General features: G+C 37.3%; 3 protein-coding genes and 1 pseudogene across 3 annotated transcripts; 3 read left to right on the top strand and 1 right to left on the bottom strand.

Annotated features, from left to right (window-relative positions):
* Positions 1–100: 100 nt before the first annotated feature.
* GH9A1 (glycosyl hydrolase 9A1) lies at positions 101–3,676 on the bottom strand. Its single transcript, XM_048095150.2, has 6 exons — positions 3,103–3,676; positions 2,349–2,659; positions 1,670–2,122; positions 1,206–1,341; positions 936–1,108; positions 101–845 (listed from the first exon to the last, which is right to left on the bottom strand). The coding sequence occupies exons 1-6, from the start codon at positions 3,470–3,472 to the stop codon at positions 444–446; spliced, it is 1,845 nt and encodes a 614-aa protein (XP_047951107.1). The 5' UTR covers positions 3,473–3,676; the 3' UTR covers positions 101–443.
* An 8,204-nt stretch (positions 3,677–11,880) lies between these two features.
* LOC125197146 (SNARE associated Golgi protein family) lies at positions 11,881–16,050 on the top strand. The gene is made up of 5 exons (XM_048095856.2): positions 11,881–12,087; positions 13,648–13,893; positions 14,741–14,977; positions 15,075–15,292; positions 15,573–16,050. Exons 2-5 carry the CDS (start codon positions 13,654–13,656, stop codon positions 15,838–15,840), a joined length of 963 nt encoding a protein of 320 aa, XP_047951813.1. The 5' UTR covers positions 11,881–12,087; positions 13,648–13,653; the 3' UTR covers positions 15,841–16,050.
* A 74-nt stretch (positions 16,051–16,124) lies between these two features.
* LOC125197147 (nudix hydrolase 1-like) lies at positions 16,125–17,936 on the top strand. The gene is made up of 3 exons (XM_048095857.2): positions 16,125–16,247; positions 17,326–17,477; positions 17,542–17,936. The coding sequence occupies exons 2-3, from the start codon at positions 17,366–17,368 to the stop codon at positions 17,796–17,798; spliced, it is 369 nt and encodes a 122-aa protein (XP_047951814.1). The 5' UTR covers positions 16,125–16,247; positions 17,326–17,365; the 3' UTR covers positions 17,799–17,936.
* A 2,586-nt stretch (positions 17,937–20,522) lies between these two features.
* On the top strand, positions 20,523–21,650 carry LOC125192861 (protein MIZU-KUSSEI 1 pseudogene; annotated as a pseudogene).
* The last annotated feature ends 392 nt before the right edge of the window (positions 21,651–22,042 follow it).

Here is a 22,042-nt window from a genome sequence, read left to right as displayed (position 1 = left end):
GTGTGCTGATGTCATATCCTATTCTAATTTCTCATTTTCTATTGGATAATTGCCAGTTGCCACCTCTATTTACGAGTACTTTAATAATTAGGAGTATAAATTGAAAAAAATATTGAAATCTGATTTTTTTTATATGCTGTAGATTACTATAACATGTTCATGTTCAAACTCTACTGTTCAAAGAATATATGTTGGTGTTCATACATACATATACATACACACTACATCAAATTTCCAAGTAAAATTGAGTTGGCAAGGATTCCTCTTTCCAGATTTGAACCGTTTTCACAAGAACCAGCACAACCCTCAGCTATCTTCCAACTCTCATCTTGAGCTACTTGTGTTCCTTACTTTTAATCTGAAGATCTTCCCAAAATTAGCATAAACACCAATGATCTGTTTAGTCCAGTCACACAGCAGAAAGAAAATGATGGAAGTAGGATCTATGGCTTCCACGGAGCTGGTGGTGGTGGCGGCGTTGGAAACATGGGCGGCACAGCTGAGAATATCGTATTCTTATCGATCCCCACAGATTTCTCTCCGGATAGAGCAACAAGGGCTGCAACTAAGCCGGCATTGCCTGCAAGTGTTGGCTCTGTGTAGTTGTAGTTTGAGCGAACATCACGGAAACCGTCGTGTTTGTCAGGACCAGCAACCATAGCTCCAACAAGAACATTAGGGTTCGGCTTCTTACTGTCCCTCCATTTCCATCCCCCCTTGCAGTTATACTTAACCTTGTTCTTCGGAATGGAGGCGCCTCTGTGGTGCACATGCTTTGGGTAGTGATTGCCGAAGCCCACAACATAGCTCATCTTTCTGGGATTCTTACCAAGGATGTAATTTATCTGGAAGCAGAGATATATACTGGTTGTCAAACAATCACCAATATTTTAGTCGAAACAGCATTCATCATATATATGTGAAGTGTATCATACCTGGGTTTCTGCAAATTCACGGAGGACTTTTGTTGAGAAGAAACGAGGTCCACAATACCAGCCAGGTGTATCGGCAGCTTCCATGTAGTCACTGAACAATGTAGTGAGGAAAGCTGCATTAACTGCGTATTGAAGAGGCTGAGGGTTTCCGTGATTCAACTGGATCAGGCCACCTGTTTATATATGATCATCAGAACAATAACTAAAACATCCAACAGGGATAAACCATGTAATTTGCACAAGATGCTTTATAGCAAAGTAGATTATTACCTCTCGTTCTGTTAAATGACGTGTAATATGGCAGGAACGAGCACATGAATATGCTGGTCTGGTTGTGGAATGTTTTCAAGATCTCTTCATATGGATAGCCAGGGCTAAGGAATAACCTTAGACGACTGAGAAGCACCTGCGAGGAAATCAAAAGATGGTTGTGCATTGATTAGTAAGAATCCCACGCACAACAAGTAGAACCAGACAGCAGGCATTGCAGAATAGGTACAATCCTTTCCAAGATGATGGTTGATCAGATTATTTTTGCAAATCATAACCCCAAAATATAAACCAAAAAGAAAGAGAGAAAAAAACAAGAAGAAACGAAAAGTGAATTTGGCATTTTAGAAGTGCTTTTTTTGGATCAATCAGTCTGAGTTATAGTAATAAACTAGGAAACAATAATCTGAAGTTGTAACCAAATCCCAAGTCAGAGAAAACAAGAAAACACTTATATTGCTTACTTGGGCACCGGCAAGTTTGTTGTCCCAATTGAGCACACCATAGTAGGGGCCTCCCCAAAACGCACCAGCATGCTTGGCAATACCAGGAGTTGTAGCGAGCTGAAGATACGAATTGTTACCCGTGGCATAGTACAGCCAAGCAGCTCCCCACACATACTCATCATAGTAACCCGTAGAGTTATAGAACATTTCTGCCTCGTTACCATTGCTATATCTACCACGCTGATCCCTGGAAAACTTAAAAAGAGTCTTGGCGCCATGGACAAGCTTCTGCGAGTATGCCTTGTTGTCCTTGAAAACTATAGACGCAGAAGCCAAAGAAGCAGCCATCTCTGCAGCCAGATCTGAGCAACTGTGACATTCGGTAACAGGTCTCTCATAATCAATGTCCTCTGGCCGCATCCAACAATAATGATCATTCTCCGTTCCTCCTGTTGTATCTCCTTGGCCAACCTGCAAATAAGAAACTGTAGATGCTCAATACTTTTCTTAAGCCCCCAAAAAATCAATGTGTCTGGTGAAATAAACATATCTATCAAAGAGAGGCAATATCCAAGCAAAAGAACAACTCGTGTGCCTTTCCGCACATAGCTAATGAGAGCCAATAAAAAATTCTGAACATGGTACCACTACACAAGTGAAGTTTCATGGGATAGGTTTTCTATAGCCAGAGTTATACCTGTGACACGATTCTGTCTATAGTATCCGCAGTGTGATTAAAAGTCTTGAGAAAATAATCAGTTCCCCACTTGATTATATCTTTGACATGGTTAAGCTCTCCGGCTGCTTCGAATTTTCCCTTGTACTCGATCACACTCCAACTCAGCATTGTCATGGCAAAAGCTTGCGGGAAGTTGAACTTAATTGCATCTCCAGCATCATAATAGCCACCAGACAGATCTTTAAACAAAGTTGAAGAATCAGACTTGCCGTCATTCACACAAGAGTTGCCCCTCCACGATACGTTATTGTGCTTTGGTAGTTTTCCAGCTGTATAGGGGCATCAAGAATTAGACTTTGCATAAGTTGATCAATCATATACTACACATAATAAACTAAAAATCAGAGATTCAACTGTATAAGCTTAAAGATTTCATTTATCAGTTTTCTATTACCAAAGCTGCATAATAGTATCAAGATAGAGCCTTCTTTCAGATTAAAGGTCAAATTATAAAAAATTCTCCAATTCATCCATCACAATCCAATAGATGAAAACTACAATATAATAATAACCTTCACAAATTAATCAAATCACAGTAATTGAGTAATTCAAAGTTTAACAAAGAAAAGAAACCGTCGAATCCACCCATCCATATTTAAATATATCAAATGCATCAGAGAAATCACCCCCAATTCCCATCAAATAAATTCATCGGATCCAGAAAAATAAACACTAAATCAAAGCAGCAATTAAGATAAACATGTATACTCACAACGCTGAGCATTGAAGAACATGAGTGCCTTGTTGAGCGCGAGCGTGTAATTATCCGGCGGCGGCGGTTTGTGGTGGTGGCGCGGCACCGTCTTAACGATCAAGGTGATGAATCCAGCCAGTAATCCAGCTGCCAAAATAGTCCCCACAGTCCACACGAAGATCTTCCTACTAACGATAATGCAGCCGAGATCCACATACTTCTTCTTCTTCTGCTCGCCGGGGCCCAGCAGCCAGCTCTGCTGCGTCTCGTCGAGCGGCCGCGACAGCGCCGCCCTGTCGTAATCCTGCAAGTTCCGGCTGCGGTCGTCGTCGGTGGCGGAATCCGCCGCTATCTCCAGCGGCCCTCCCCATGGATCCCTGCCGTACATGCTCAAAATCAAATTAAGAGCTCAAGATATGTAGGGTTTGGATCTTGGAAATCAATTGATCACGGATCGGGTAATGTAAAAGAGAAAATGTAGGTGAAGTAAAGTAAAGAGGTGTGGAAATGGGCGTGTGGCTCTCTCCCTCTCTCTCTCTGCTGTGAACGAAGGAGAGATAATAAAGGAAGTAGTGGTTTGCCTTGCTCTCTCTCAAGTTGCTGTATTTTTGTATGTCTAAATATATTATTATTAATATAATTATTGCACCGGATAGTTATGGAATTTTTTTTTATGAAAGCTACAGTCTGTCTAATTCTCAAAAATACTCAATTCATTAATGTTACTGCTAAACATAATAACTTCTTCTACAACTACCTAACTACATTGTGATCTCCATTTCCTTTTTCATGTGAGCTATGGATGAAAAATGAACTATACCAAATGACTCATTTAGATTGATAGTATTGCATAAGTGGATGAAATTTATGTAATAAATGAATGGGATTTAGGCTGATAACGCAATTAATATGTTTTAATTTGCAAAAATGACTTAAAAATCCATTTGCCAAAATCAATTTCGGTTGTGGCTTTTATGGAAGGTGACATGTCAACATTATTATACGTTATATGGTGAAATATTGTAGGTGAAATATTGTTATTTTAAGGTGGAGTGTAGAAAAATAGAAATTGATGCTTTGCTTACATTCCACTACAATTTTTACCTAACCTATGTGATTGAACTAAGTAACAAGTAATGAATTATAAATTTTAAATTTTAAATGATTAATTAAAAGGTGGCGGAAGAAAACATTCTTCTATTGTACACCGACAAAAATTTCCCACACCTAAAGTCTGATTTGTCATTGCATAAACAAGAAATTGGGCCCCACAAAATAGAACTATTTTGACTGATTAGTCCATCGTTCCACCGACTCCAAGTAATTATACTTTCTGATTAAGAGTTTTTCTTTGTAATTAGAGAAAGATTCTTATGAGGCTGCATTGATCATTTATTTAATTGAATAATTGTGGAAATTAAATAAGTACTACTCTACTAATAACTATTCGAGCTAAAAATAACACTTAATTCATCCACAGAAAACTAATGATGCAGCGATTGCCACGTCACGAGGCATTTATATAAGTGATATGCATATACTAGTTTGTTATTTGCGCATTTCCAATCCTCATACATTAAAAATGACATCATGCATCTTTAATGACAATCACGATGAAATTGATGTTTACTAGATAAATTAAGCATGAGGGTCTCTACTTTTATTTATTTTTTATTTTATAGAATTATTTTATATAAATAGAGATATTTGTGATGGCACGATAATTAATGCATAATTGATAAAGAATGAGAGAAAGACGAGAAATATAGTTAACATAGTGGAGTACTACTATTATTGGATAATGAACTCATATTATTATAATAAGTGTTTAATTGTGGACTCTAGTGGTATACGTAGTGGCGGATCCAGACCCCTAAAGTAGCGGGAGCGAAATTTATATTTAAATATTAAATATTTATTTTATTATTATTTTTAATAATAAAATAAATAATATTATATTAATATTTAAATAGCATCAGCTTCGTTAATAAAATATAAGCACACTTTAGCATGTAAATATGTTTTATTCATTTAAAAATATAAAATTATTGTAAATATATATATATATATATATATATATTCAAAATTATCGTATAAATTATATACAAAAATGATATAAGTAGAGCACTAAATATTTAGATTTTAAATATATTTAAAATGTTTATTTTGTTACATAGAGAATACTCCCTCCGTCCCAGTTTTATAGTCACATTTTGCCATAAAAGTCCGTCTCACATTTATAATCACATTTAGAATTTTCCATATTTGGACATAAAATTTTACCTCATTATTAACTAAAATTACACCCAAATGTCATTATCAACATAAAAATAAACCAAAACAAGAAATTAAAAACCAAAAAGTCAACAAGGGACCCACCTTCAACTAACTCACTTAATTTATTACACATTCCTTCATCTCACTTCATTTATTACACACTCCACAATCTCACTCTTCCATCTCACTTCATTAATTACACACTCCACCAATTCCTTAAAACCCGTGCCCTAACTAAATGTGACTATAAATATGGGACAGAGGGAGTAATTAAGATGCATGGATCAAATTATAAGTACTTTATGAAAAAAAACATTAACACAAGATTCAAAATGATTTAAACTAAAGAATAAATATAACAATATAGTATATGTAACTTAGTAAAAGTTTAGATTTCATAAAGTATTTAAAGGTATTATTTTGATAATATGAACTGATAAAATAAAAAAGTAAAAAATTAAAAAAAAATATGTTCTTGTTGAGGGTTAAACCCTAGACCTCTTTGTTAAAAACCCAACATCCAAACCATTGGACTACTACATTTTACATTTACTGAAAATAAATATATTTCTACACTCTCGGACGGGGCGAATATGCTATTTTCGGCTCGATTCAAGAGATAGTTTAGGCTCTCCGGACGGCCAGGGAGGGGCGACCGACCCCTCCTGCCCCCTGGATCCGCCAGTGGTATTACATTGTAAATAAATTGATGTATATGAGTAATGTGTTTATGAGAACTTTTCATAAATGGTAATGGGCTACTTTTATGGGACTGACGGAAAAAGAAAGTGTTTTTATTTTTATGGGATAGATAGAGTAAGTAATATTGAGCATTCAGTGATGATCTTTTTGAATTGTCAATATGTGTGAGTTTTTTGCAACTCAATACTATATCATATTCTTCTGTCCTATAAGAATATGCATTTTTTGTTAGGTACGAGTTTTAATGCACAATTGGTGAAGTAATAGAAAAGTATAAATAAAAAAATAATTAAAGTATTATTAGTGGAGAATTAGTCTCACCCAGGGACGGAGCCAGAAAATTATAGTAGAGGGGGCAAAAATATAAACATTCAAATTTTTCTTCAGAGAAGTTCTAATTTTTGTTCGTCGACAGCTATAAATGCTTAGGTTTTTTCTGCATGTTCTATTCTCTAAGGAAAAGGAAAATATTTTATCCATCTTTTCTATTATTTTGGATTCTGACTGCATTTTATCTTATTAGATGGGGCAATATACTTTTTTATTATAACATATGGAGGGGCAATTTAGTGCTTAGTTAACAAATTAATATAATTTGCTATATAAATGTACATGTGTGTGGAAAATTGAGGTGGGGCATTTGCCCCTTCTCACTATGAATTGGATCTGTCCCTGGTCTCATCTCATTAGAGAGAAAGAAGTTTCCAAATTTCAAAAGTGCATATTCTTGTGGAATGGAGGAAGTATTGGGTAGTGACAAACTCATATTTTAGGCTTGTTTTATGGGTGATTAAAGAGTGCTTTTGATGGTTTAAGATGTTAAATACAAGTTTTTTCACCGCATATACACTAATTAGGTGAGTTGATGGGTTTGTCGTAGTTTTGTGATGAAAACAGGTTGAAACGAGCCGAAGCTGAAATTCGAGGAGTTCTCCAGGAGGAAAACCCGACCGGGTGTTTTCCATCTCTCGGAACACCCGGTCGGGTGTTTTGAAGTAGCCTTGTGGACTCCAGGAGGAAAACCCGACCGGGTGTTTTCCATTTCTCGGAAAACCCGGTCGGGTGTTTTGCAAAATAGCGGGCTTCGGGGAAGAAAACCCGGTCGGGTGTTTTATCACCTACAAATCACCCGACCGGGTGTTTGCTAATTTGTCCTGATTTTCACTCCGAGTATAAAAAGGGTTCTAACTCAATTTAGAACCCTAACTTCCCCCACTGCAAATTGAGAGAAAAATCGAGAGATTCAAGAAGATTGAAGGCAAGGAGGCTTCCATCTTCAAGTGATTGAAGAAGAAAGATCCTCCCCAACATCAAGTCTACCTTAGGGAGTTCTATTATCTTTTCTTACTATGTTTTCCTTTGATGTTTTTGTATTTTCCTTTGTCCTAGTTTCTATTATGAGTAGCTAAGTTCTTATTAGGGATATTGGTGAAGTTTGTATGGAATCCATGGGTTAAACCTCGAATTATGCTTATCTATATCTTTTGTGGTGGTTTTGTTGGTTATTGTGTTTGTTTCATTGTCTAATTGATTAGCTACCAATTGGATATGTTTTGTTCTAATTATTGCCATTGAGAGATGCTTGATTAGATTGATAAATAACCAACAACTCCGTGCGTTGTATGTGCTCGAGAGAGGCATAGCTAGAGAGAGGGCTTGGGTCCGTAGGTTTTAGGAGTCGGTTTCGAAGTGTAGGGAGGAGACTCCGACATTAGAGGCCGATCAACGCGTTAGGTGCACCCGAGAGGGGGTCTAGCCAATTAACCCGACCTTCCTAGCCACACATAAGACCATTTAGATGAGCATGATCCCTAGGTGAACACCCGTGATCCATACCAACGGATCCATATCCCTACCTTCCCAATTTGAGGGAAAACTACCCTTATTTGCTTTATTTTCCTAATTTGCTATTTGTTTACTTGTTCTGTGATCTTAGTTAAGAAAAAAACCCAAAAACCCCTTCTATTAGTCTAGATAGTGTTCAAAGTTGCATCGTAGTACTCAAGCCGGCATTTAGTCTTCGAGGATCGATAATTTCAACTTGCCACGTGCTACATACCCCATACACTTGTGGGTGATATATTTATTGCAAATTTAGCATGAGTAGCGCCAATCAGCATATTAAAATTACTAAGTATTTTAGTTTATAAATTTGTTTATGGAATTTGCCAAAGTAATTAATACTATTACTTTAATATTATAAGGAAGGTTAAATTCTTTTTTAACAAAATGAGATTGAATTGAGCATTTAAGCAATTGTAACTATATGCATATACTATTAATCTAAAATATTTTATACACTCCTTTAAGGAGGTAAGAGCATGATTAACGCGGGGGGCTGGGCCGCAGTTCCGACCTGTCCCCCGTCCCCCGTCTCGCCGCGATGGAACACGCCTCTTTTCGGCCTGGGCCGGTCCGCCGAACGCAGTTGCGGACTGGGAACGCTCCCGGGGTCCGTCCCGGCCCAGCGTTAACCATGCCCGTGCCCCACTTCGTGCGTCCCGGCCCGGCGTTGGATGGTTTCCGGGCTGGGCCACAAGGCCCCACCATTGTTTTTTTATTTTTTTGTTTTATTGCCTATATATATTCCATTTGTGCATAATTTTTCCACACCTTCTCAATTTCAATCCTCGTGTATTCCAATATATCTGGCTTCTATGGTTTGGTTTAACAGCGACCAACGAGAGATGGACGAATTCGTCAATGCAAGCAACTAGCACGTGCCGTCGTCGCCCGATGTAACGCCTAGTCCGGGGTTGCCTACCAACATGGAAGTTACATCGCCAGTTAGCATTGATGAGTACGAAATCAGTGATATGGAGCCCACTGAAGGGAGGGGCAAGGGCAAGGTTGTGGATGATGAGGGGCCGAAGAAGTATAGTCCGCATGAGACAATGTGGCTGGCCAAGAATTTCATCGATGTCTCCGAGGATCCTATCATCGGCAACCAGCAGAGCACCAAAGTGTTCTGGACGCGGGTTGCGGATAAGTACAACTCTGGTCGTCCTAAAGGGTCGGGTCCAGAAGGAGATGAACAAGTGGAACGACAAGTGGACGAACGTAGTCCGGATGTGGCTGAGTGGCCATAGCGAGATGGACCTCGTGGAGAAGGCCAAGGCGGACTTCTTCTCTGACGGGAAGAAGCATTTCAAGTACTTCGACGTTTGGAATCTTGTCGAGAAGAGCCCAAAGTACACCGGTGGAGCTGAAACGGCGGCAAGGGGGGCGCCGAAGAGAAACAAAGTTTCTGCCGCCGGACACTACTCGTCGAGCGAAGGAGGTCCGCCAATCGACCTCAACGTGATAGACGACGACTCTTCCTCTCATCACCTGGTACTGAAAGTCGTCCGATGGGCAAAAAGGCGGCAAAGAGGAAAGCGAAGGGGAAGACATCTGCGAGCTACTCTGCTATGCCGACACCGCCGCCCAATCCTTCTCTGGATAAGATATCCGACTGTATGTCGGATATGAGTATTACCTGGCGGATGAGCCTACTGACGGGGTTGACATCGAGGGATACCTCGACAATGTTGGAGTTCGATCTCGAGTTGCACCATGAGATGATCGCCTACTTTCGTGCACAAATGAAGAAGACGTAGTTTTTTCATTTTTTTATGACTTGTAATTTTCTTTTTCTAGGATTTTTAAATTTCTTCTTCTAGGATTTTTAATTTTCTTTTTTTAGGATTTGTAATTTTCTTTTTTCCGACTGAACAATGAATTATTTCAGTTTGAATTGTTCAACGTTTTCAATTTTTACAAGTAAAATAGGTTGAAGTGGTGAATAGTGCAATTTAATAGTCACGGGTTAGGGCCTACAGGGTTAGAAGAGTTTTGGGCTGAGACTCAAATTTAGGAAAATGATGACATGGAAGGGACTTGGGACCTGAGTCCGGACCAGGGTTAATGATGCTCTAACAAGAATAATATTTTAAAAATTATTCTATGATGTAGTACTCCATAATTAGTTATTTAATATTGTTGCTCTAGTAAGATAATAATAGTATTGTTCATGTGAGAATAGCTTGTGTTAAGCGTCACTTCCAAATTTTAATTGACCCTCTTCTTTCTCTTTCTCTTTCTCTTTCTACGTACCAGTATCTCTATTGATACTAGCACTTTCTTCCATTTCCACCCTATGCAACAATATTGATACTGCATCTGGCACCGGTCAAGCCTCCGCTAAAGCGAGGACTTGACCCTTACTAATTCTGTTGTTGATGGAGGGAGTATAATTGTCTAACTAATAAGAAGAATAAGAAAGAATAAAAAGAAGTAGAGAGAAAAGATTTTTAGTACTAATAAATTGAAATTGCATAAAATATATTAAGTGAGTAACTTAATACAAATTCATGTGCCCCTCAAATGTAATTCACTGATAAACTATTTTGATTTATACTATTTTTTTATAAAATATATATCAAATTAAAGTAATTTTATAAGGATTCTAACAATATCCTAATTACGTATATTTTGATGATAAAATGTGATAATTTATTTTGAATTTTTAATATTTTCAACAGGCAGATTCATGTCAACAAACATATAATGTTAATCATATACATGTCCAATGTCAACAAATTTAGTATTTTGAATTATCAATAGGCAGATTCATGTCAACAACAGTACATATAATGTTAATCATACGCATGTCCAATGTCAACAAATTTAGTCGATTCAAGGCATTGAGTTAATATTATAACTATACTATGTTGATATCGTGATAATCACAAAAAATGTCAAAGAAGTATAAAAAATAATGAAAATACCCTTTTTAAATTAGTTAATTATAAAATAAAGTTTTACGTGTCAATAGATAACAAATCTAAATTAAGGGGAGTGTTATATTGTTAACTCATAACTTAATTGCTAACTACAACTAAATAATAGCCATTAGATATTCAAATTAAAGGCTTAGATCATCAATCCCTAAATGTCAATACGATAAACGAAAAACGTCAAAGGCCATATGATTAATTCCAAAAAATATCAATAGGGGTATTAATGTCAATTAACTACATGTTTAGCTATAACTAACTTTTAAGAGAAATACCAAAACTTTAAATTCATATAACATATATCAAATTAAAGATAATTTCATAAGGATTCCAACGATATCCTACATGCATATGTTCCGACGTCAAAATTTGAAAAAAAATTCGAAATTTTTTAATTTTTTCGTACAGTAGAAATGTCATTATACTATATAAAATATGTCAATATAATACATGTAAAATGTCAATATAAGCAATGAGTTAACATTCTTAAAGCATTGTGTTGACATTCTCAAAGCATAGTGTTGATATTTTCGAAACACTATATTGACATTTTCATCCAAAACCCTAATTTGGAGTTTTTTTTTATTTTATTAATGAAACGAAAATTACACGTGACAAATTGTAGATCACACGTTTTCTAAAATCCTATAACCTTAAATTAGTCGTAGTTAGTAATTAAATGATGAGTTAACAATTGATAACTTCCCTCTGAATCAATTAGTAAATAATTATCAATTATCACATCCCATTATACTTATATCTCTATATTCTAGTCAATCTATCGATAATTAAACATACTCATAAAATTGTTCTCCTCAGTCAATCTATCACGGAGTAATTAAACATATAAAATTCTCTATACATAGATTTGTATGCTAGCATCTGTTATACGAGAATGGCTACCTGCTTTGCAACTTTAATTTAGTTATGCGGTTAATGGTAATATGGAGTAATTTTTATATTATTTTTATTGATTTATCAAAATTAAAATTCACAAAAACTCGAGAAATAAAAAGTAGTGCTCTCCACCTACGACTAAATTCACTTCCTTTTCCTTTTTCTGATTTTCGCCATAACCCAATCAATCCACATAATGGGATTATTCTTTTATACGCTTCTGTCATCTCAATTTCTGCAAATTTATACGTGAAAAATTCATAATCCCCCAGCATTTTCACCTGAAATCGAGAAAGAGTGGAAGGGGGAAACAATCGCCGCTCGCCAAGCAACACTCCTCTTTTTCCAAGTAAGTATTGAGCGTCAAGTTCAATTTTTTAGCCTTCTTTTTTGTCAATTAACTTCTTTTTTATTAAGGGCGATTCTTTTTGGGGCACTCTGTTGAATTTTCGCTTTCTTTTTCTCTATTTGTTTATGTGTACTCAATATCAGCATGCCTTTGTGAATTGGCATTTTTTTTGCTATTCCAGTAAAGAATTGAAGAACCGAAACAATTTTTGTAATTATAGGGTTCGAAGGGAAGATGGTGTCTTTTGTACATTTTGGCATTACCTTTTAGCTCAAAACTGGAAATGACATATGTAGATGCTTTTGGTTTTTTACTTTGTTAAGAACAGAGCAATGAGGCCACTGGTTTAGGGCTTGGATTATGTGTTGGCCACATAGTTTTTCTTTATGCCTTTAATTATTGGGTTAATCTGTTATATGTGTTGTGGCTAGGATTATCGTTGCCTTTGATTGCTGGGTTATGTGTCGTGGCTAGGATGATCGTTGCCTTGAAATGGAATTTGTACCAATTATCGCAAGCTTAAACTTAATATCTACGTAGGCTTTGAACTTAGCAAGCTTGAAGTTTTGAACTTTGATTCCCCTTGGAATTCAATTTTGGTACTAATTCCTGTTTAATTATCTAAGTGGTCATTATTTACATACACGGCCAGTAGAATGGGTCTATTTTCCGTGTCTTCAGCGTGTTAATTTGATTCTACAATCTAGAATGAACCATATGATACCACAATCCTATATCTCAAAAGGTAATAGATTGTTAAATCTTGGTAGCAGTCTTGTCTAGTCGTGGTGTGGTATGCATACTTGATATATAGTGCATTGGTTTCTGAAGAAACAGTTTTGTTCCCATGCCAGTGAATTGCTAATTCAAGGAAAATAGTGTTTATGGCATTTAGGTAGACTGAAACCTCCTCTATGATGGTTGAATGTAGAAAGTAAATGACTGCAAAACCTTTTTGTTATCATAATAATATTATCATTAACGTTTAAACCTAATGTTTCAATGACTACTGGGAGAAAACATTATTCCAGCCCATGTGTTTAAAGCCGACACCAAAAATTATCTGGAAAAAATTATTATTAATACCTCTAGATCAAGATTTTCCAGCCCATGTGTTTAAAGCCGACACCAAAAACCGAAAGCCACTCTCTTGGAACGAATCTATGGACTCTATTTAACAGATGAATGATTTGATAACATAGGACCTTCAAACACGTCTCACATATTGATCCATCTTTTAACTTTTAATCCTTAATAAATTTATCAATTTAGAAAATAAAAGATAACTACGGAAATGAAATAAGTAGACATAGACAATCCCCGCAGGAACCAATCTGTTACATTCTGCATACAATTTTAATATCCAGTCACTCATACCTAAGTTTCTGTTAACAATGCAAAGTGGAATGTGGATGCTGGAAAGTTTATGTAAATATGTGCTGCATATTTATCAGTTAATTGTATCTAGTATAGGTGAACGCCACTTCCTCATTTCTCCTTTATCATACTGAAAGTTATGATTCATCCTTTTCTTTCTCTGGCTGTGATTTGGTATATCAGCTGGAGATGTCAAAGTTGAGTGATGAGGTGATGGAAACCCATGCCAAAGGAAGAGAAGACAGTGAGTATGTGAGATTGGTCAAACCAAGTGAAGTAAGGAAACCTGAACCAGAGATTTTGGAATCTCAAAGGCAGGAGACAAATGGATCTCGAATGTGGTGGGTGAAGACCATAATATGGTGCTTGATCACTGTACTTCTTCTTCTCATATTAGCAAAGTGGGGATTGCCCTTTTTTGTAAAGAAGGTATTTACAAGTCCTTTTGCTTTTAAAAATTACATACCAACTTCCTTGATATTTTTCCGCTAAACTCCAAAGAGCTATGGTTTGCAACTGTTCATGTTAACTAAGGGAGGAACTGAGATTTGAGGTCTCAGAGAATGAACTTGAAACACCGAACAATTAATCTTAAAAAACTTTTTTTCTTCGTCTTACATGCTAGATGTTTGCTCCAGTTATGTGAAATAACAGAGCCCAATTGAGAAATGCTTGTAAATGATGATTTCTTCGTTTCTCCCATTGTTCAATCATTACTACACCATTCATATTTGAGTAAGGGTATTGTGGCTTTAACATGTTTTGGGATTATAGATTAGATTCAGGTCACAGTTTGTGTGCTCAGAGTTGTGTTTAAAATGACTCAATCGTATAAAGTCCAAGCAAAGCCAGATTTACATAGTTCGTTTTTGGAAGTAAGTTGATAAGTATTTGCTTTCTTTCCTCTCACGTTATATCACTCTTTTTAGCTTACTTTACCAATTACGGAACTGCAAGATCAGATTTAAGTCTTGCATTTTGCAAATGTTATGGTTTTGCCAAGGTATATTGGCTCAACACCCAAGTAGTTAAAACTGCATTTGTATTTTGTAGCGACTTTATTTTGCTTGAGGCTACAGTCCAGCAACAACTAGTTTCAAACATAGCTTTGAATTTTTGGTAGAGAAGCTCCATGACTGCAATCAATGTAGTATATTTTAGGAGTAAAATTAAGCTTGTTATATTATGAGGTGTGCTTGCTAGTTTTATTGCATTTGGGAAATCCTATTGTTTGTGCTTCTTAAGAATGTGACACAATGTGTGCTATCTTACATAGGTTCTTTTTCCAACCTTGGAATGGGAAGCCACTGCATTTGGCCGTCCAATGCTCGCACTTGTACTTGTAGGTTCGTTGGCACTGTTCCCTGTTTTTTTAATTCCTTCAGGCCCTTCCATGTGGCTGGCTGGGATGATTTTTGGTTACGGTCTCGGGTTTGTCATAATCATGGTTGGAACAACAATTGGAATGGTCCTTCCCTTCTCGGTTGGTTTACTCTTTCGTGACCGAATTCATGTAAGGAAATGAACTTATAGGGAGCCTTTACAGTGTTGACTTCCATGCCTTGTTTTTCGACTCTATACTTTGTTTTATTTTCTTTTTGTGCTGACAGCAATGGTTGAAGAGATGGCCTGAAAAAATTGCTGTGATTAGATTAGCAGCAGAAGGAAGTTGGTTCCATCAGTTTCAAGTAGTTGCTCTTTTTAGAGTATCACCTTTTCCTTACACAATCTTCAACTATGCCATAGTTGTAACAAATATGAGATTCTGGCCCTATGTATGTGGATCAGTTGCAGGAATGATTCCAGAATCCTTCATTTATATCTACAGGTCACCCTCTCCATCGCAAACTCTGTCTTTTGTGCATATCAGAAATCTGTTGTTCATCATTCCATCTCGATAACTGTATTTTCAAATAGCACACACATCCATTGGTTCTGCAAGTTCTCATTCTTTCATTTAGTCATGTATTGCAAATGACACTATTAGGTGTTCGTTTTCCACTAAATAGACACGTAGATTTTTGTAACCTGCTCGAGATGCTGCCATCATTATCTAATGTTTTGATAAACATCCTTTGGTACTAAGGTCTGGTGTTGTTTCTATGCAGTGGTAAGCTAATAAGGACATTAGCCAACGTCCAGTATGGGAACCATCACCTCACTACAGTAGAGATCATTTACAATGTAATCTCATTCGTTATTGCAATAATCTCCACGATTGTATTCACTGTTTATGCCAAGAGGAAGTTGAAGGAACTGGAGACTGAAGAAGCCGGTGAAGAAGGCACAGCCGTTGGCACTAGCAGTTTTGAGTTACATAAATTTCCTAGTAAAGAACCTGATAGTTATACACTGTCTTTGCCTGTAAGTAGCTGAAGACGGGAGAGGCTTACTCTTACCTAGTATGTGCCGTAGGAAAATAATTTACTTGTAGGCTGGTACTCAATGATATCTGTGAGTGGATCTGCCACATCCGTTTCAGGTGAGTCCAGATTAAATTTACTGTATCGTTGAATATCCTCGATGTAAATGCCAGACAGATCATTGTTTTATCTTCAAATTCCATTGGAAAATGTATTTGTCTTCTACAGCATCTTAGAATGCCATTAAAGGAACATTACATTATGATCTCATTCCAGCAATGTCGAGAAACTGAAAGATGGAAACTAACGTCGATTTCTGAGTGCTTTGTTTCAAGAAAACGACATAGGTGTGAAGGAGGCAGTTTGATATCAGATGCTCTGCTCCACCTATCAAGAACCGGTTGTTGGGAAAGGCAAATAGTAAGTTTATTCATAATCATATTCACTCCAGAATTTCTCCATCCCCTCAAAAGCTCTTGTATAAAGTCACTGAAAACCGCTTCCTTGGACTTGCTCCCTGTCTGCGTTTAGAATCATATTTTGGTGAAAGACTATTGGGAATGGTTGTTGACTTGTATAGCATGAAAAAAGTCTGTGTTGGTTTACCTGCATATAAAGGTAAAGTGGTGTAACTGCAGAGATGTAGTCACATCACACTGTGAATTGAAGACCAAGTTTGTTAGAGTTTAGTTTATCACTGGATAGTGAAATGGCCAGATAGTGAACCTTGGAATGATGTAATCAAACCCCCCCATGATGCAAGGATTGAATCCATATGTGGTCTGCACAGGTAAGCAAAGGGGTTCTAAATTTATGAATCCTAAAAAGATCAGTCTTTAGATACTGGAGTAGTATTAAAATATTTATTTTATCAACAATATATTTCCAGATTGAAAATGCCAAAGCAGCTCATGGAAAAATTGAATAAGAAATCATTGATACAGATTCTTCAATCCCTAAAATGAACCAAATCATAGAAATTCACACCAACTATATACAAATAGAACTAAAAATATCAATCGATGGGAGAAGTTCTTGGTCACTATGAATTTTCAAGCTAGGGCCCAAGTTATCCTTTCAGTTCTTCCCCAATTTCAGTTCACTCTACTCCATTATTGAAATTCTTCCGTACCAATGTCCAATCAATCTATTGAGTATCGTACATAATTCAAGAAAAATGGAACTTGGGTGCTTATGATAATCTCAACTAAGAGTGAATTTGGGAATTATTAAAACACATGTTTTTTAGTGTCAGATTGATTATCAAACTGTAGGTTCTTTGTAAAATCAGTTGTTTATTTCTAACTTCACATATTATGAGTAATTTATTTGGAGTTGTGATAATGTATAAATATTCAAAACAATGGAATGTTTCTATTACTTGCTTAAGCCCAAAGATTCCACAATGACGGCGAGGGTTAAGTTAAATATACATTAATCTATTAATTTTATTTTTAAATAAGTTGAGCTAATAAACTGTAACATTTCAATTAAAAAGGATTTTGAAGACGAATCCAAAGGTCGCAACGGAGAAGCCAATGGAGGCGAGGCCTAAAGTGGCGGTGGTGGTATTTTTGCTTAGAGACAAAAAGGTGCTTTTAGGGCGGCGCCGCGACACCTTCGCTCTTCCCGGCGGCCACCTCGAGTTCGGTTAGTTTCTTAATCATAGTATCGAAAATCCTAAATTTTGAAAAATGAATTAATTGATTTATAGGGGAGAGCTTCGAGGAATGTGCGGCGAGAGAGGTGAAGGAGGAGACGGGGCTACACATACAAAATATCGAATTCCTGACTGCGACCAGCAACGTCGCGATAATGATGCGTGCGGTTCTGGCCGATCCGGATCAGATCCCGCAGAATCTGGAGCCGGAGAAGTGCGAGGGCTGGGATTGGTACGATTGGAACGATCTGCCGCGGCCGCTGGAAGCCATGGCTAGCGCCGGATTTGATCCCTTTTCCCGCCTTTTTTAGCTCATTGGAATTGGAATTCAATATTTTCTTTACTGTGCTCAATCAAGGTCCATTTGCCGGACTCCAATTTCCAATTTATTAGTAGTACCAATCTTTTGCTGCGTTATTCTTGCTAACAAGGCTGATCACTGGAAAGGAAAGATTTGAGAAGTGGAGTAATTAAGCTAAATAAATTGTGACAAAAATTTAGATGGACAAACAATGCTAAATTGGTATTCAAGTACAGAATCATTGATGCATTTGGTGCGATGTTTTTGACACCCATTCCATGAGGATAATATAGGTAATTAAGACTTAATTCAGGATAGGCACGTCATTTCATGTTAATAGGCGATGCGTCTATAAGAGCATCTCTAACCATTTATACTAAACTCGAACCTATTTTAGTGTAAATGTCATATCAAATACTATGATTTTACTTTAATCATTACCTTGAACTCAAACATAAAGAATATTCTCTATATTATGTTCATTTTACTCATAAGCGGGGACAGAGTCAGAAAATTATAGTCGAGGGGACAAAATTATGAACATACAAATGTTTGTCCTAGGAAAGCTCTATTTTTTGTTTGTCGGCGGCTCTAAAACCTTTTTTTTAGCTTGTTTTATTCTCTAAGGAAAGGCAAAAAAATTTCAATCTAAAATAGCGAACGTCCGCGTGTCGCCACAATGGCGGACGTCCGCCCGCCCTTCCCGCGACGGCCGCGCCCTTCCCGTGTCCTCACGGGACGTCCGCGTCCTCCTCTCCGAGCCACAGTGGCGCCCTTCCCCGACGGACTTCCCGGAAGCCTCTCCGAAGGGCAACGGGAAGTCCGCCATTAGAGATGTTCTAAGACAGTAAGACTTATTGGAGGATAGGCACGTCATTCAATGTCAATAGCATTTTCCTCCCAATTATGCATCTAGGAGAGCATCTCTAACCATTTACCCATTTTAGTGTGAATGTCACATCAAATATGATTTTACCGTAATCATTACGCTAAACTCAAAAAACAAAGAATATTCTCTATATCATGCTATTTTACTCGTAGAATTTAAAAAAGTTTTTGATTTAAGTTTAATGTAAACCTAAAGATCAATATTTTTCACTCAAAAATCTAAAAATGGGACTTGTTTCGGAATACTATTAGAATTTGGAGCTTATATCTATTTCATTTCAGGATTTAGTATACATTGAAAATGGTCTAATACCCAGAAAGTCCAATTTACTTCCAGTATCCATTGATGTTTACATTTCCACAGCCTCCAATCAAACGAGCCCCTTGTTCAGAAGAGGATGTGGACATGTGGTGAATGCATTTTCTTAATTAGATTGGGCCAATATGATCATATGGGCCTTACCATCCTTTTCTTGATCTCTAAATTATATTTTCCCCTTTTTATGTATGAGTTTGAAAAGAATTACTTATAATTTAGAAACATTAGTGAAACGTAGATCTCTTTTATATTTTAATTTAATAATAAATTATAAGTAAAATTAGTGAATAAAGTATTAGATATATTTATCATTTTATAATAGGAATGAGATTTTTATTAGTGGATGGACCGAAATGACAGAAAGAAACTCCTATTACCGAATGCATGTGGTAATTATACCAATCTAAATCATCCCAAAAAAAAATACTCCACAATTCAGATCCATTTTCATAATTCATATTCATTTATTCTGCTACTACAGATTGAACAATACGTCTATTTATTTTTATTCAAAAAAATTGATCGAGTTTCAGCTCTAGCCGTTGGCAGCAGATCATGATTAGTTGGTCCATAAAATTTTGAACCCACAAAACACAACTGACTAAAATCAACGTTCATGACAATTAGACAGTAGAAAATGTAGAGAAAGTTGAACATTGTTTGACAATGTTAACACAAAAGGCACTCTCATTTTTAAACGGTAGAGCCAAATCTCACTTACTTCTTTACTTCATATCTATCTCTCGTTTCAATTCAACAACTAAAACCTTAAAAAGTCATTGTGTTAGCTTATTTATTCAATACTTCACCTTACTAGTAGATACGGAGTATGATACATTCATACATATGTTATCTTTGTTGGAGCTTCTTAATTAAGGCCCAGTAATTAGACTACTACTGCAACATTTTGAATCGATTAATGCCACTAGAAACTTGGACCAAAAGATGGCCTTCGCATTCCAAAATGCAGCGGTGGCGGTGGTGGTTAACTGGTGATGGTAGAGATGAATAAGCGTGCAGTTGATAGTGGAACAACATGAAGAAATGCAGTGGTCCAATGCGGATACACTTGGAATTGGATTGTGCCTATCCTGTTTCCAATGAAATCCTCCTCCATTACTTTCCTGTCTATCTGCACTCAGCCCCCACCATCCATTCAAACTACCAAATTCAATTATACTACTTAGTATAATACTAAACAGATCAAAGATTTATAAGTCCTTGTCCATTTTTTGTCATTATTTTTATTAACGTTATGTTAACTACTCCATATTTTCTCTTTCTCAGTTATGTATCAATTTCACATTATTAAAGTGTATGGAGTACATTTTTAGGTGATGAAAGAGTAGTGTAATACTATCTCTCATATTCCCACTATTACTTTTTGATCCCTTTATTTGGGACGTTTTAACCTTGGTCCACTCCACTGTGTGTAGTGTGTTTTGTTGTGTGAATACATTCTAATGTTTTGGTGATTCAGTTTGGTGGGGCTGATCACCTTCTTTTTGTCAGAATTCTCCCTGTCACACTCCCTCACCCACTATCAAATTCAATTCCAACACCCAATATATATAACCGGAAATAATTAGAGCAATCAATCCCAAAACAACTCCTTTATCATTTTCACATTGTTTCTACTCTCTTTCAATTTTCAAAACAAAAAGAATCCCTCTTTTCCCTTTAAGTTATTCCTTTGTTTTCTCACTTTAATCCCTTTCCCCCTCTCTCACTCCAGATGAAGACAATCATGGCCAAAACCCCCCAAGACTCCTCCTTCTCCTTCTCCCGCAGATACTTCCACTGGAAAAACAAAGACGACGACGAAATGCAAGAAATCCTCAACTTCACCCCCAAATCGGAAGACCTCAAGACCTTCCCAATGCAGCAGCAATCCGCCCGGGCCCGGAAAAGGGTATCCGTCCTGGCCATCTCCAAGCTGCTGGGCCGGGCCCGGTCTCCGTTCTCGTCGGGCCGGGTCGTGGGGACCCTCTTCGGGCAGCGGCGCGGCCACGTCCGCTTCGCGTTCCAGGAGGATTTCAAGGCGGCGCCGGCCTTCCTGGTGGAGCTGGCCACGCCGACGAGCGCGCTCGTGAAGGAGATGGCGTCCGGGCTCGTCAGGATCGCGCTGGAGTGCGAGAAGCGGGCCGAGAAGAAGGGCGCGAAGCTTCTGGAAGAGCCCGTCTGGCGCACCTACTGCAACGGGAAGAAGTGCGGCTACGCGATGCGGCGCGAGTGCGGCGCGGAGGAGTGGAAGGTGCTGAATTCCGTGGGCCCCATCTCGATGGGCGCCGGCGTCATCCCCGGCGGCGGCGAGATGATGTATATGAGGGCGAAATTCGAGAGGGTGGTGGGGTCCAAGGATTCGGAGGCTTTCTACATGATGAATCCGGATGGAAATGGAGGGCCGGAGCTGAGCATTTACTTGCTCAGAGTTTGAACATCGAATTGGGGGAAATTGCAGTTTTTTCTTAATTTGTTGTATTAGGGTTTAATTGGAGTGGGTGGTGGAGGAGGTATAATTATTAGGTAAAGATAGTAGCGGTGGGAATGGTATAGTTTGTTAATATGTTGGGGTTTTACTGCTTATTTAAGATTATGATTTGCAGTAATTTGTGATTTTAGTTGAGTAATTTTATCGAACGTCTTGTGTGCTTACCTCTATTTGGATTAAGGAACGACAGAAGACAAAACATGAGTAAGGAAAGAAATAAGAAATGGCAATGATTTGGTTTAAGTAATGGGCAAACATGTTTTTCCAGTTCTAATCTTTAATTATCATACAAAAGCACAAGCACAGAATCAAGTTCATCACTGTTCCACTTTGCAACGACTATCTACTCGAAATTATATTAAATCCTTATGTTCAAATCAATAAAAGTCTAAAATCTTGAAAACTCATTACATACTAAACGGTCAATACAAGTTATACAGCCTATGTAATGATTTGAATGGTAAATTAAACTTTGGGAAATTAAAATGAAATAGCACTGAATCTGATGATTGGATGATCATGATCATAGGAACCACTTATATGGGTTTTGGGAAAT

The sequence above is a fragment of the Salvia hispanica genome, chromosome 4, assembly GCF_029641045.1.
Source record: "Salvia hispanica isolate PSC_SH4W2 chromosome 4, Shi_PSC_v1, whole genome shotgun sequence".
In the NCBI taxonomy this organism is placed as follows: Eukaryota; Viridiplantae; Streptophyta; class Magnoliopsida; order Lamiales; family Lamiaceae; genus Salvia; species Salvia hispanica.
The sequence above is the reverse complement of the archived record's forward strand: the minus strand, read 5'-3'. Positions and strand labels throughout refer to the sequence as shown.

Excerpts from the sequence above, each read along its gene's own strand:
- LOC125197147 (XM_048095857.2), top strand. The coding sequence starts at position 17,366 with ATGGAGGCGAGGCCTAAAGTGGCGGTGGTGGTATTTTTGCTTAGAGAC. Across the intron at positions 17,478-17,541 it reads CGGCGGCCACCTCGAGTTCG|GGGAGAGCTTCGAGGAATGT; the intron begins GTTAGTTTCTTA and ends ATTGATTTATAG.
- GH9A1 (XM_048095150.2), bottom strand. The coding sequence starts at position 3,472 with ATGTACGGCAGGGATCCATGGGGAGGGCCGCTGGAGATAGCGGCGGAT. Across the intron at positions 2,660-3,102 it reads GTTCTTCAATGCTCAGCGTT|CTGGAAAACTACCAAAGCAC; the intron begins GTGAGTATACAT and ends GCCCCTATACAG. Across the intron at positions 1,342-1,669 it reads ACAAACTTGCCGGTGCCCAA|GTGCTTCTCAGTCGTCTAAG; the intron begins GTAAGCAATATA and ends ATTTCCTCGCAG.
- LOC125197146 (XM_048095856.2), top strand. The coding sequence starts at position 13,654 with ATGTCAAAGTTGAGTGATGAGGTGATGGAAACCCATGCCAAAGGAAGA. Across the intron at positions 14,978-15,074 it reads TCTTTCGTGACCGAATTCAT|CAATGGTTGAAGAGATGGCC; the intron begins GTAAGGAAATGA and ends TTGTGCTGACAG. Across the intron at positions 15,293-15,572 it reads TCCTTCATTTATATCTACAG|TGGTAAGCTAATAAGGACAT; the intron begins GTCACCCTCTCC and ends GTTTCTATGCAG.